Here is a 13,372-nt window from a genome sequence, read left to right as displayed (position 1 = left end):
TACACTTCTCCCACAAAAAGAGACAAAATCCTGTTTTCATGTTCTCAGAAACTAAAACTGTAGAAAATCCACCCAAACGTGACTCTTGGTGGTGAGATGGTAGGTGGATTCTTAACTTTCTTCCTTAGATTTCCTTGTGTTGCCTTGTATTTTATTATTAAGGAAAAAAAAAAGCTGGATGCATTTTTAAGGACCAAAATAATAATAATACTTATAATCTGTGTAAGATTGTGTTTGCTTTCACTATATTCTTCTCTCCTTCTCCCACTCCTCCTGGCCACCTAACAATCCACCTACAGGAATAAAGATGGGGAATCAGAGAGGGTGGGAGCCAGCGGCATACAAAAATGCACCTAAAGACCACATCTGAGTCAAGTTTAATGGGCTCCCGGGTGTAAAAACCACATCACCTTTACAATTCAGCTCTTGTAAAAGAGTCCGTTAGTCTAAGGAAGGAAACTGGTGAGGGAAGAATTGAAGCCTGACAGGACTTCAAAGCAATACATCTTAAGGAGACCTCTTGTGCCCATTAACTGATCCCGGCGGCTGGGTCTTCTGAAGATGCATTAAAAATACACGTACAGGGGCGCCTGGGTGGCTCAGTCGGTTAAGCGTCCGACTTCAGCCCGGGTCACGATCTCGCGGTCCAGGAGTTCGAGCCCCGCGTCGGGCTCTGGGCTGATGGCTCAAAGCCTGGAGCCTGCTTCAGATTCTGTGTCTCCCTCTCTCTGACCCTCCCCTGTTCATGCTCTGTCTCTCCCTGTCTCAAAAATAAATAAACCTTAAAAAAAAAAAAATACACGTACATAGCATCATCATCAAAAAACCACCCCAAAGCTATTTAAAATGAAACTCTGAAGGACAGTTAACATTTTATTCCACAGAGCAGGGTGTCTCTTGAGCACGTTTCTGCCCAGTCAGCAAGCTGCTAATCCCATCTGAACACCGGACACCGCGTCTCCCCTTGGGTTAGCTCCGGGCGCTACCTTATCATCCAGCTCTGCAACGGAAGCACAGAGGTCCACGAGGTTAGGCTGCAGGTGCCCATTTACAATCTTCTCGTTATAGATATAAATCTGAAATGAAAAGCAAAGGAAATGGCACAATTTCTATTTTCTCTTCTTCTTTTTAAAACCCCTTAAGGCACTTCTGAAGCCAGCTTTCGGCCCAACAGTCAGCACCAGAAGCTTCAGCCAACCTTTCCTTCCTCAGTGTGGCTGAGCTACCCATACTGCCTGGAGGTCAAGGCCTCTGGCCAGCTTCCCAGATGTGCCTTTAACTTTGGGTGGCAGCATCAACACACCCAAACTAACTGCTACCCCAGCCTTCCTAACAGCTGAAGAATGGAAGGAGGGTGGTCCTGGTGGAGGAGACCACAGGCACTTTTGCACCTCTCCACCCAGCAGATCCCCAGTTCCAGCAAGCAAGGACCAAAGGGGAAGACAGGACGATGGGAAGACTTCGGCTGCTGCTTTCCTAAGAACCTGAGGCAAAGTTTGGTTATCTTTGCTGGCAAAAGGACTGAATGGCTCTAGGCCAAGGCTAGTAGACTGAGTAAAGAGTGTCAGGCTGCAATCCTCCACATGGGTTAGAACAGCAGTCGCCGTGTGTCTGGAGTACCCACTTCTCCAGGAAAGAATCCTTGCTCCTTAGGAAAATTTTCTCAAGAAAAGGGAACTATGTGGTGTTTAAGGTATGGGAAAACCACTATTACTTAGAATTTTATTTTAAAAGAACTAAAATAATGACATTAAGAACTCGTAGGTTCTCCTCTTTGCCTGTGAAGTCCTTGCCCTACCAAGGACTAAACACAGTAGTGAGGTCAGACGACAGATCAGAACTCCACTGAACCTCACTGCCCCCTACTCTGTATGAGGGACAGTATCGTGTAGCTTCCAGGGGCATTATAAGGATGAAATAAAATGGTTTTTACACAGTAAGGTGGAGTTTATTCACTCACTGTGCATTTATTAAGGGCCTCCCCTCTGCAAGGTTTTTTGTTCAACATAGGATATAAAGATTCACTCTCTCCTCTGGTGGGATAGCCACATAAACAGGACATGGTGCTCCGAGTCTGGAAAATGTTAGTTTCATGGAGTCTTACTTTCACAGAGAAGAGGCACAGCTTCCCTGCTCACAAGCTTATAACTTCATGAGGCCTGAACTCTGGTGGTGGCCGCGGTAGTGGGAGGAGTCAGCCACAGAGGGAGGTGAAATTTAAAGGATGGAGGTGTGGCAGGGAGAAAGAGCAATCTAAAACATGGAGCAGAAAATAAATGAAGGCCTACTAATAAAACACAAGGGAGTTGGAAGGAGAGGGACTGGCAATGGTACGCCCAAGGAGAGAGACTTAGAAAACTGTTCGTAACAAAGGGGTGCAAGCTCACCACCCTCATTGTTTCTTGAAGCTCACCCTTCAAGAAACAAGATGGTTTCTCCTTCTTGATACTATTTTGTGTAGGAAAGCAGCAAATCAGAATAAAACACACAGGCAGCCAGCGCTGTTTTATTCAAAAAGTCAATTCCAGGTCTGTACTGTCTCCTTAGGGCAGCTTCAGTCCAACAGTCCCTGTGCTCGCCACAAAGCATCCCAATCCACCCCCACGCCACTGTGTGACCATCACATACAACCAGAGCCACAGCCCCTAAAATATCATGAGCTTCTCCAGGACAATATTAGAGAGTGGTAAATACACTATGCCTACCAAGGCAGAAAAACATTTAGGAAACTTCTATCAACCACAAGGGGTGAAGAAAGATTTCTGATTATACCATCAGCCTACTAGGTAATTCAGGTTAATAGAGAATTCCATTTGCTAAGCAGTGCAATTACTCAAGGCTGTACTGTACATGGCCTACTGCCAAATACAAAATGAGACGCCTTGGGTCAGGGGAGAGGGCAGACTTCCATTTCCCTAAGTCAAATGTGAGTCATTCTATTACCCAATTTGATGGAATTCTCCAGGGACCGAGGTGGTAAAATATTAGCCAGTCCTCTGAACAAAACCCCAACTTGCTTTCAGGGTCTGACTTTCACATGAAGTCTTGGTTCTCTTTTACTCCCCTGAGCACTCACATAGAATTTTCCTGGTTTTGATCTTCTCTAAGAGAATGCTCACCTGCCGGGCATAGGCCATCTCAATGCTATCCAGAGAGCTTCGACCAGGGGGTCCCCCATCGCTGATGTAACTTGGCTGTAGGTAAATACACAGGCAGCGTTAAGAACAGCATTTAGTCATGTAAAGAAAAAAATCTTATAAACATACGTTTATCTTTAAGCTGTGAGAAGTCTCTTGCCTAGTCAGACTTCCTCAAACTGATGATTTTAGGGGTTTCAATAAGACAATACTCCCTTCCTATGAATACACAAGAAAGGAGCAGGCATGAAACCCAACTCAAAAGTAGCAGGAAGCTAAATAAACTGTAAGGAGACATCAATGACTGTTCCTGGAAATGCATATCTTTCCAACAATCGGTTCAATCCCAAGCCCCATCTCCACCCCATCCTCTCCCTCTAGGTGTTCACACCAGCGAAGCTGTTGTTATTTGCGGGCCTCCTGTTTCCTTCCATCAGTCACATCAGTTAAGGGGCTGGGGCTTAAAGGGTTACAATATGGAGATTCAGGCATTTCCAATCCAGAATCCACACTAAGAGAACAGCTGCTGATTAACTTTCTACATCTGAAGATATGAAGCTAGTCTACATTGGGCACTCATTCATTCATTGCTTCAAGTAAATGTTTGCGAAGTGTCTGTCTCCCGTATAGCTGAGTGCAAGTGCCACGGCCACAGGGATGACAACAGGCCATGGGTATGGAGCCTGTCCCCAGAGAGTCTACCATCTATGGGGACAATTAGACACAAACATAGGGAAAAGTTGATTACATTTTTTTTTTTTTTTTAAAGAAAGACTAAAATCAATCTTCAGCTAAGCTCCATTCCCTAGTGTAAACAAGCATGGGTCAAAATCAGGTATCTCCCATTAGGTATATTCTGAAATTTCCACTACATTATAGTTTATACTGTGCTACAGCAAATTCTTTAAGTTTCTCTCATTAAAAAAAAAAATTCAGTGCTGGGGCGCTTGGGTGGCCCAGTCGGTTAAGCAGCCGACTCCTGCTTTCAGCTCAGGTCATGATTTCATGATTCTAAGATAAAGCCCCATGTTGGGCTCTGTGCTGACAGCGTGGGGACTGCTTGGGGGATTCTCTCTCTTCTTCTCTCAGCATCCCCCCCCCACACACACGATAAATAAATAAACATTAAAAAAAATTCAATGCTGTATTCTCTAAAATCTTAAAGAAAAAAAAAGGTGGGAGAGTTTAAAATAGGTTTTCTGGAAAACTGACAAGACAGCAGCAAAACATCCTGGCACTACCAAAGCTGGTAAAAGGAATATTTGTGTGAGTAAGGACTGGGAGTAGCATAGAGAGGAGAGAGGGCAGGAGGCAGAAAGGTGAGATGTAAGCCCTCAAGTTCTCAAGAATGAACTGGGACACCTGGGTTCCAGGAGGGCCATTTGACTCCCTGGCTCTGGGGTCTGGGGCAGGGCACATTCTCTTAGAGCCTCAGGTTCCCATCAGTTGAATGAAGGCGATGCCCTAGACAACCTCGGAAGGTCCTCCTCAGCTCTGATTTTCTGCAGTCACTGCTATTAAAAACACTAAACAGTCTACTGACTTTGGCAGATGCTGCTGGCTTGATGACCCAACGACCATTTCAAATCCTTACTTCTCACCTCCACTCCCTGTCTGGCATATGGAGTTAAAGATACCTAACAGTGTGCTGGTAAATATTTAACAACCAGCTTGGGGAAGGGGCCTGATCTATAGCGTTGGCTGCTTTCCATGATATAAGTACTCCCGCCATGACCGATTTCAAGCTATCCCAAGGAGTATCAGATAGACAGCAAAATTTCTGAAAATTTAACAACAGGCCCCATGAGCTGACCTCTACAAGCTACTGAATATGCCCTTCCCCAGCCTCCCCTGCAGCTAGGAGTGGCCGAGAACCCTAGTTCCAGTCCATGAGATGAAGCACAAGTCTGGAGTACATTTTGGGGACAGCTTCTGCTCTTTCTGGTAAAGGGAGCACGAAGAGCCTCGCATGGCCGATCAACGCCCCCACCTTCTCCCAATGTAAATGGGGTATGTAGAGCTGCAGCAACCATCCTGTGAGCCTCAAGGGAGTGATGTGCCGAGGATGGTGCTGAACAAAGAGAGGCGCTGCATGTCTGACGGCACTGCAGAACAACTGAATGGAGGCCCACACTCTCCACACCCACGGACTTCTTGTTAGGTGAGAAAAAGAAATCCTTAGGCAAGCCGCCGAAACGGATTTTCTGTTACTCACAGTTGAAAGCATTCCTATCTGAAACACAGAACTGGTGAAAACCACCAGGTTATAATAATAACAGCTACACTTACCGAGCACTACTATATGCTAAGCACTGTCTTAAGTCTCACGACCCTGTAAGATGATATACTGTTATTCTATCAATTTTATAGATGAAGACACCAAAGCACATAGAAAGCAGCCTGTACAAGGTCACTCCAATAGGAGGCAGTGGAGCCATGGTTTGAGTGCACATTCTGGCCCCGCAATGTCTGCCAGGGCAGCCCAGGGCAACTTTCCAAGGACAGCCATCAAAGAACCAGAGAGCAGTGGTTAGAAATCCTGGCTCCACTACTCACTAGCCATGTGATCTTGATTGCATATACTGTTTCTTTTGAGTCTCGGTTTCTTTAGCTATAAAACGGGGGAGGTCATGGTATCCACCTTGGGTTTGTGGTAAAGATTAAACAAGGAGAAAAATAGTATTTACCGCACAGCATTGTTGTGAGAAATAAGTAGAAAGAACTCAGCACAGGGCCAAATACTTGGCCAATAAACACTAGCTATTACCACTTTTTAAACACAAAATAAACAACCATAATGAACGCAGGAATAAATCCTATACTGAACACCAATGGATAGATATGGACACTACAGAAACATAACCTAAAATATTTCAGTCTGTGCTGGTTGGAAATTCTCATGTCATTTTTCTAAAATAAACACAATCCTTGCATGAACAGAACCCCCAGCAGCTCATTTTCTCTGCTAATTCTGAGGGTTCCCAGTAACACATAGTTGAGGACTGTTCTATTCGACAGCCAGCCACCCTTCCAGAACAGAACTAACCGCGTGAATGTTGATGATCCCAAAGTCTTTTTAAAAACACAGGGCACTAAACTTGTTAATTCCAGTAGCCTAATCAAGGGGAATGACTAAGAGGATAAAAACGGGAACACAACACTAAAACATTTCTGCAAGGACATAGTTGTTTCAGCTACATATACATAAACAGCCTTGAGAAATATTTTCCAGTACTAAAACCTAATTTTTAAAATTATCCATTTAAAAAGTAGTTGGGTTTTCAGCCTTCAAATTTCCATTTAAATTAATTTTGCCTAATGCTCTTGTTTTCAAGGGTAGCCTTCCTTCATTTGCCCTTGGCCAAGTCTCCATCTCACCGCACATAAAGTCAATTATCCCAGAAACAGGATGTGTACACGCACATTCCTGAACTGAGGAACCAGCAAACATTCACTGGAATTTCAAACCCAGGAGCTGCTTGAGGGCTGGGCAAGCAGCCACCAGTATGCTGTGTGGGAGTAATGTTCTGAACCCCTTGGACATTTGGGTTTCTCTGCACTGGGGCCTGATGGCACCAAGTGAGGACGACAGGAGCAGGGAATCAGAGACCAGAAAGGCAGAGAAGATGAGAGGGCAGGGCCAGAGAGGGACTCATCCAGGAGTCTAGAGATACGATATGTGAAGAAACAGCAGCCTCTGGGAGCACAGACATGAGAAGAGTCTTCTCAGAGTAGACGATATTCCCAAAACAGTAAGAGAGCATTCCAGATCAGGTAGGAAGTGGCTGGAGGGTGGCAGGAGGGAATCACAAGCTTTTATTAAGCAACTACTTTTGTACAAAGACTCTCCAGATATAAATAAACTCTTTTCCCAAGAAGGGCACATTCTAGTTAGGGAGGAAGGAATGTAACTAGCATTCCTAGCAAAAGAAGTATGGAGTTAAAACACATACACACACACACACACACACACAAAATTGCCAAGTGGAATGTCTGGTTTTACACAAGCAAAATGGAACTACAGTGATTAATTCACAATAGCTGGCTATAAAATCTGTACACAGAAGCCTAGTATTACTAGGAAGAAAAATACCAACTGGGGACCAGAGGACCGAGGTTCTAAATGCAATCTAACTGCGTGACCTTTGGTAATGACCTCTAACTTCTTTGGAGCCTCATTCTTCACGGACGAAGTGGGAAGAATACTTGGGCCATTTAAATAATGAAACCTGTAGAGCCACTAAAAAATGGCAGACACCTACATGTACTAACCTAGAAAAGCCTCCAAAATAAGTTCAAAAAAATCAAAACATAATGATAAGTTATAGACTCTAATACATAAAATGGTGTCATTTATGGAATAAACTGATACTGATCAGATGAACGTACATGGACCAATGTGCACATGGATACGTGAGAGGGAACTGGCAGGGACAGCACATGCACCGCTGTCGGAGGTTACATTTGTGAGGGAGGAGGGAGGGGGTGGCAGAGTCCTCAAAAGTGTATCCATACCTCTCTACCATTAGCATACTGTGCAAGGAGGTGCTCAGGTATGATACAGCATGATGTTAAAATGAAAGGTCTCTTTGAATTTTTTTAATGTTTATTTATTTTTGAGAGAGAGCAAGCACAAGTGGGGGAGGGGCAGAGAGAGACAGAGGGAGACACAGAATCCAGAGAAGGCTCCAGGCTCTGAGCTGTCAGTGCACAGCCTGACACACGGCTGGAACCCATGAACTGCGAGATCATGACCCGAGCTGAAGTCAGACACTTAACCAACAGAACCACCCAGGTGCCCCAGGGCCCGTTTGGATTTTTTGAACCTCTTTTTGAAAGAACTGCAGAGCTCTTTCTATACTTGAAATCCTATTCAAATTCTGATATGTGAAACAAATCCCTCCCCCACCTCCCGGCCCCAGGAAACTACCAGGGAGTCATAAAACACAGTTTGAAATCATGCAGTCTGGAGTTTTCCAATTAAATTCTGTTGGTCTCTACTGTACTGCATTGAATCTTAATACATCATCTACTATTAAGACATGTTATTTATGCACCACCAGGAAAGAAAAAATGTTGTCAACTAAATTATGACACTGGATTTAAGACACACCCTAATTTCAGAGATGTTAAAATGTAGAAGAGTTCTGTGACTAGGAATTGAACAAATTTGGTATTAAGTCCATTATCAAAACGAGACATTATATTCAACACACAGTGTTCGCACATCACGGTGTGAAATGTTACCTTCGCTCTCTGCAGTTAAGCTACAACTTAGCTTCTCAATGGAGCCTGTTGCTTGCTAGGCTCAGTCATTTCCCAGACAATACATTACAGACCCATCTACTGACTAAGTCTAAAACCAACACAGGCACTAGACTGTACAGAAGTTAGATAAAAGTTGACTTTTAAATACTGTTTTAAAAGTTGGCTAAGATACACCAAGGATTCCCAACACTGCTCAAACCCCATGTGCTGTCATGCAAGCAGTGTAGCACTGGGGGTGTTCTTCCTCCCACTAACCACATGCAAGTATAGCACAGGGATTCCAAAAGCTTCTTCCTTGCTTCAAAGCACATGTGTTCTCTTTTTTTTTTTTTTTAATGTTTATTTATTTTGAGAGACAAGAGAGAGAGAAAGGAAGAGAGAGAATCCCAAGCAGGCTCTGTGCTGCCAGCACAGAACCCCACGCCAGGCTCGATCTCACAAACCATGAGATCACGACCTGAGCTGAAATCAAGAGTCAGACGCTTAGCCAACTGAGCCACCCAGGCACCCCACATTCCTGGAGATACTTTATTAAACCAAGGGAAATCCCTAAAAAGGGACAAATCCATATTGAAATGATTAAAATAAACTTAATGTGTAGCTTACCAAACACGAACACCCACTATAAAGACTGCTGGGATGTGCTGCGTGCACATTCTCTGCCATTCCGGGCGAGGCACTATACTGTGCACATGCTCTACATTCCTTAGGACACTTCTTCCTGAGAGGCCATTTATAATAAGGACACTCAGGCCCGGGAATTCCAAAGCCTATCTCTGGCCTTCATATCATGAAGACTCTACAAATAGGGTAGAGGAAAATGTCTGCCCAAATGGAGACGTGCATCACCTTTCTATCATCTTGAAGAAAATTACAAGGGAGAAGCCTGTAGAAATGGTTAAATTTTAAAAACAACCCCCCCCCCCAAAAAAAGTGTGGCAAGGGTATGGAACAAATGGAATTCTCACATACTGCTGGTGGGAGGGTACATCAATACAACCATTATGGAAAACCGTCTGGCAGGACCTACCAAAGCTGAATATCCTCTGACCCAGCAATTCCCCTCTTAGCTGTACCCAACAGAGATGCAAACATACGTTCACCAAAAGAAACCTACAAGATTGTTCACAATAGCACTATTCATAAAGGCAAAGAACCAGAAACTATCCAAATGTCCATCAACCCAAGAACAGATAAATAGATTGTAGTTATACTACTCAGCCATGAGAATGAATGGCCCACAACTACATGCAACAATATATAGAATGTCAAGCAAAAGAAGCCAGGAACAAGAGCATATGCTGTATGACTTCATTTATATAAAGTTCAAAAAAACAAGCAAAATTAAACTATGATGTTAGAAGTCAGGACAGTGGTTCCATTGGTGGTGGTGAGAGGCAGTGACTGGAAAGGCACACAAGGAGGGTTGTTGGGGTGCTGGTAGTCATCTGTTTCTTCATCTGGGTCTGTGCCATTTGTGTTAATTCACCAAACTGCATACTTACAATGTGCACACTTTTCTGTATATATATTATACTTCAGGAAAGAAGTTCAAAAGAACAGCAACAAATAAAACCTAGAAGGTTCCAGAAAATGGCAATTCCCTAGGTAATCTGAAGAGAGAACCATCCGCATCCCTTGCCGGCTTTTACAGCAAAGCTATCCATTCTGCTAGGTGTCACAATAGAGAACAGCAAAACTATCGATAACTTTCTTCCAAGGGGACTGGAGGTCAAGGAAGAGAATTCTACTAAATAGACTAACCTATTTTTAAGAAAAGAGCAATCAAAAAAGAACATCTCATTAGCAGCTTATAATTACTTCCAAATCCCAATACAGACCACAACCTATTAACACCATTTTAAAAAATGAAGTTTATAAAACCATGAGCTGTTCTACTTATCTATTCAGACTCACAAGAAATAGAGAATGAAACATTAGGCTGACCAAGGGTTTTATACATTAATTCTTTCCCGAAGACTCTGATCTTAGTCTTTGAAGTCTTTGAGTGGAAGAAATGTGGAACAGGATCCTTAATAAGTAATTTCCTAACAGAAAGGTCTTTAGCATTTATTTGGGGGCTAACTTAATGGAAAAAACTGGTTTTTAAGTCAGGAACAGATGTGTAGATATGGGATGTATACAGTTATTACCCCGTAGGCATGATAAACTGCCAAGCCACTCACCTCAAACTCAGACTTCAACAGAATGATGGTGTAGAGCCAATACTCCTGAGTCTAACCAGTATATTACATGTCTCTCTGACCCTCAGGTGTCCTATCTGTTGTGAGAAATGAATGCTAGCTAGCCATGAAACAAATTGTAGGAAAAAGATTTACCAGGAAGCATTGGTAATATTACTTGAAATGTCTTACATGGTAATTTTCACATTATACTTTTGAATCTGCACCTCTAAGTCATCTGAAACTACTTTTTTTTATAACAATAGTAAGGAATGGCCATTATGGGTCAGTTGCTCACATTATTACACAACTGAATCTGAAGTTTTTGATCTGAGCAAGTGAAAAAATGGAATTGCCATTTATGTAGAGAGGATAAACTCTGTGGGGAGAGAAGGCTGGCATGGAAAGGGAGGTGGCGGGCAGTTGCTATCATGACTCAGGTACGGACGCGTTTAGCTTGAGATGGCCACGAAACATGCTAGCAGAACCAAGAGGCCACCAGATAAATGAGTCCGGGGTTTGCGGCTGCAAGGTAAATCTGAGTCTTCGGCATAGAAATGGTATTTAAAGCTACATGCCCAGATGAGATCAACAGGGCAGTGACTGAGGGAGAAAGAGCAGGTCAGGGATTGAGTCCCAGACACTCCAAACATCTACAGGTCAAGGGGTCAGAAAAATTCAGCAAAGGACACTGAGCAGAAACAGCCAGACATGCTGAAGGAAATACCAGCAAATGTGGGCATCCTGGAGGCCAAGTGAAGACAGTGTCTCTAGGGAGAAGATAGTGATCACCTGCGCCAAGACTGCCAGTAGTCTAGCAGATAAGCACTCCTTGACGTCACATTTTTATTAGCGGTGGTTTATCTTTTTTTTTTTTTTTAATTTTTTTTAACGTTTATTCATGTTTTGAGAGGAGAGAGAAAGAGAGAGAGAGAGAGAATGAGAACGGAAGGGGCAGAGAGAAAGGGAGACACAGCATCCCAAGCAGGCTCCAGGCTCCGAGCTGTCAGCACAGAGCCCAACGTGCGGCTCGAACACACGAACTGCAAGATTATGACCTGAGCCGAAGTGGGACGCTCAACCGACTGGGCCACCCAGGCGCCCCGGCAGTGGCTTATCCTTTGGACTCAACCTACCTCGCTTTCTTGAGTAAAGTCCAGCGCATCTTCTCCTGATGCCAGCAGTGTGTGGAGGATTCGCTGTTTCACTTGCTCCCACTCAACCAGCATGGACTCTCGACGGTACTCCTCGGCCATGCCAAAGGTCTGTCAGAGAGGAACAGAGGGAGATGACCCCAACAGGAAAACAACACCGTTTCCTTTAAAGTTTAACAGAAACTCAAAAGTCCCTCAGATTCTCATCTTTCCATAGGTAGAGCAAAAGCAATCTACTTTAAAAAAATTATCCTTAGCGTCTAACACGTTAAAGAGATTGTTTTAATCGTGGTAAAATACACGCACAAATTTACCTCTTAACCATTTTTGAGTGTACAGTTCAGGATATTAGTACGTTCAAACTGTCGTGTAGTCACTACCACCGTAAAACTCCACAACTCCTTTCATCTCGCAAAACTGAAATCCTGTCCCCAATTCTTTCAACGTTTTTTTTTTTATTTTTTTATTTATTTTTGGGACAGAGAGAGACAGAGCATGAACGGGGGAGGGGCAGAGAGAGAGAGGGAGGCACAGAATCGGAAACAGGCTCCAGGCTCCGAGCCATCAGCCCAGAGCCCGACGCGGGGCTCGAACTCACGGACCGCGAGATCGTGACCTGGCTGAAGTCGGACGCTTAACCGACTGCGCCACCCAGGCGCCCCTCCTGTCCCCAATTCAACACTAACGCTCCATTTTCTCTTTCCCCCAGCCCCTGGGAACCACCACTTTCCATCTCTAGGACTTCAACTACTTCTCGGTACCTCATATAAGTGGAATCATACAATGTTTGCCTTGCTGTGATTGGCTTATTCCCTTCAGTATAATGTCCTCGAGGGTCATCCGTGCTATACAGCGTATGCAGAATTTCCTTCCTTTTTAAGGCTGAGTAATATTCCATTGTATGTGCATGCCATATTTTGTTCATCCAGCTGTCCGTGCACACTTGAGCTGCTTCCACCTTTTGGTTATTGTGAGTAATGTTGCTATAAACATGGATGTACAGATCTCTCTTCAAGCTCCTGCTTTCAGTTCTTTGGGGTATATACCCAGAGGTGGAATTGCTGGATCACATGGTAATTCTATGTTTACTTTTTTGATGGACCTCCATGTTTCCATAGAGGATGCATCATTTTATATTCCCACCAACAATGCAAAAGGCTCCAGTTTCTCTACACCCTTGCCTCTTTGCCAACGCTTACTATTTTCTGGACTTTTTTTTTTTACCGTAGCCATCCTAATGGGTGTGAGTTGTTATCTCATGGTTTTGGTTTACATTTCCCTAATGACTAGCAATGTTGAACATCTTTTCATTCACTCATTAAGATAAATATATATTTTAAACCTTTGAAATAAGGCTACATATTACAATTGTCACAGTTTAAACTGAAGTATTTTTAATTGGATTATATAAATCCATGGTTTTTAATAAGCATCTAAGAAAAGACAAAAACAAAAGATTCTCCCAGTGTCTTTATTTTTTTTAGAGAAAGTAATATTTTCATAGAAGGAGGCAAATCAGTAAAACAAAAACAGAGCCTTCTACAATCAGGTTTCCTACCACTGTGCTCAAAGTCACTACTGAAATGTCTGGCAAACCTCACTCCTGTCTAGTAGTGATACAGCAGGTTGT

The 13,372-nt window shown here is 43.4% G+C and overlaps 1 protein-coding gene across 2 annotated transcripts in view; it reads right to left on the bottom strand.

The window, feature by feature from the left end:
• The window catches only part of NUP93 (nucleoporin 93), a 104,831-nt gene that overhangs the window by 18,907 nt on the left and 72,552 nt on the right, over window positions 1-13,372 (bottom strand). For both annotated transcript variants that reach the window (XM_040498062.1, XM_040498063.1), the window contains 3 exons: window positions 11,725-11,853; window positions 3,120-3,194; window positions 987-1,076 (listed from right to left, as the gene is read on the bottom strand). In XM_040498062.1, the coding sequence (XP_040353996.1) occupies window positions 987-1,076; window positions 3,120-3,194; window positions 11,725-11,853 (294 nt within the window). The remainder of the gene's footprint in view (window positions 1-986; window positions 1,077-3,119; window positions 3,195-11,724; window positions 11,854-13,372) is intronic.

Source organism: Herpailurus yagouaroundi, unplaced genomic scaffold (assembly GCF_014898765.1).
Source record: "Herpailurus yagouaroundi ecotype Mexico unplaced genomic scaffold, PumYag 190, whole genome shotgun sequence".
NCBI classification, from domain to species: Eukaryota; Metazoa; Chordata; class Mammalia; order Carnivora; family Felidae; genus Herpailurus; species Herpailurus yagouaroundi.
This window is presented reverse-complemented; position numbering and strand designations above follow the sequence as displayed.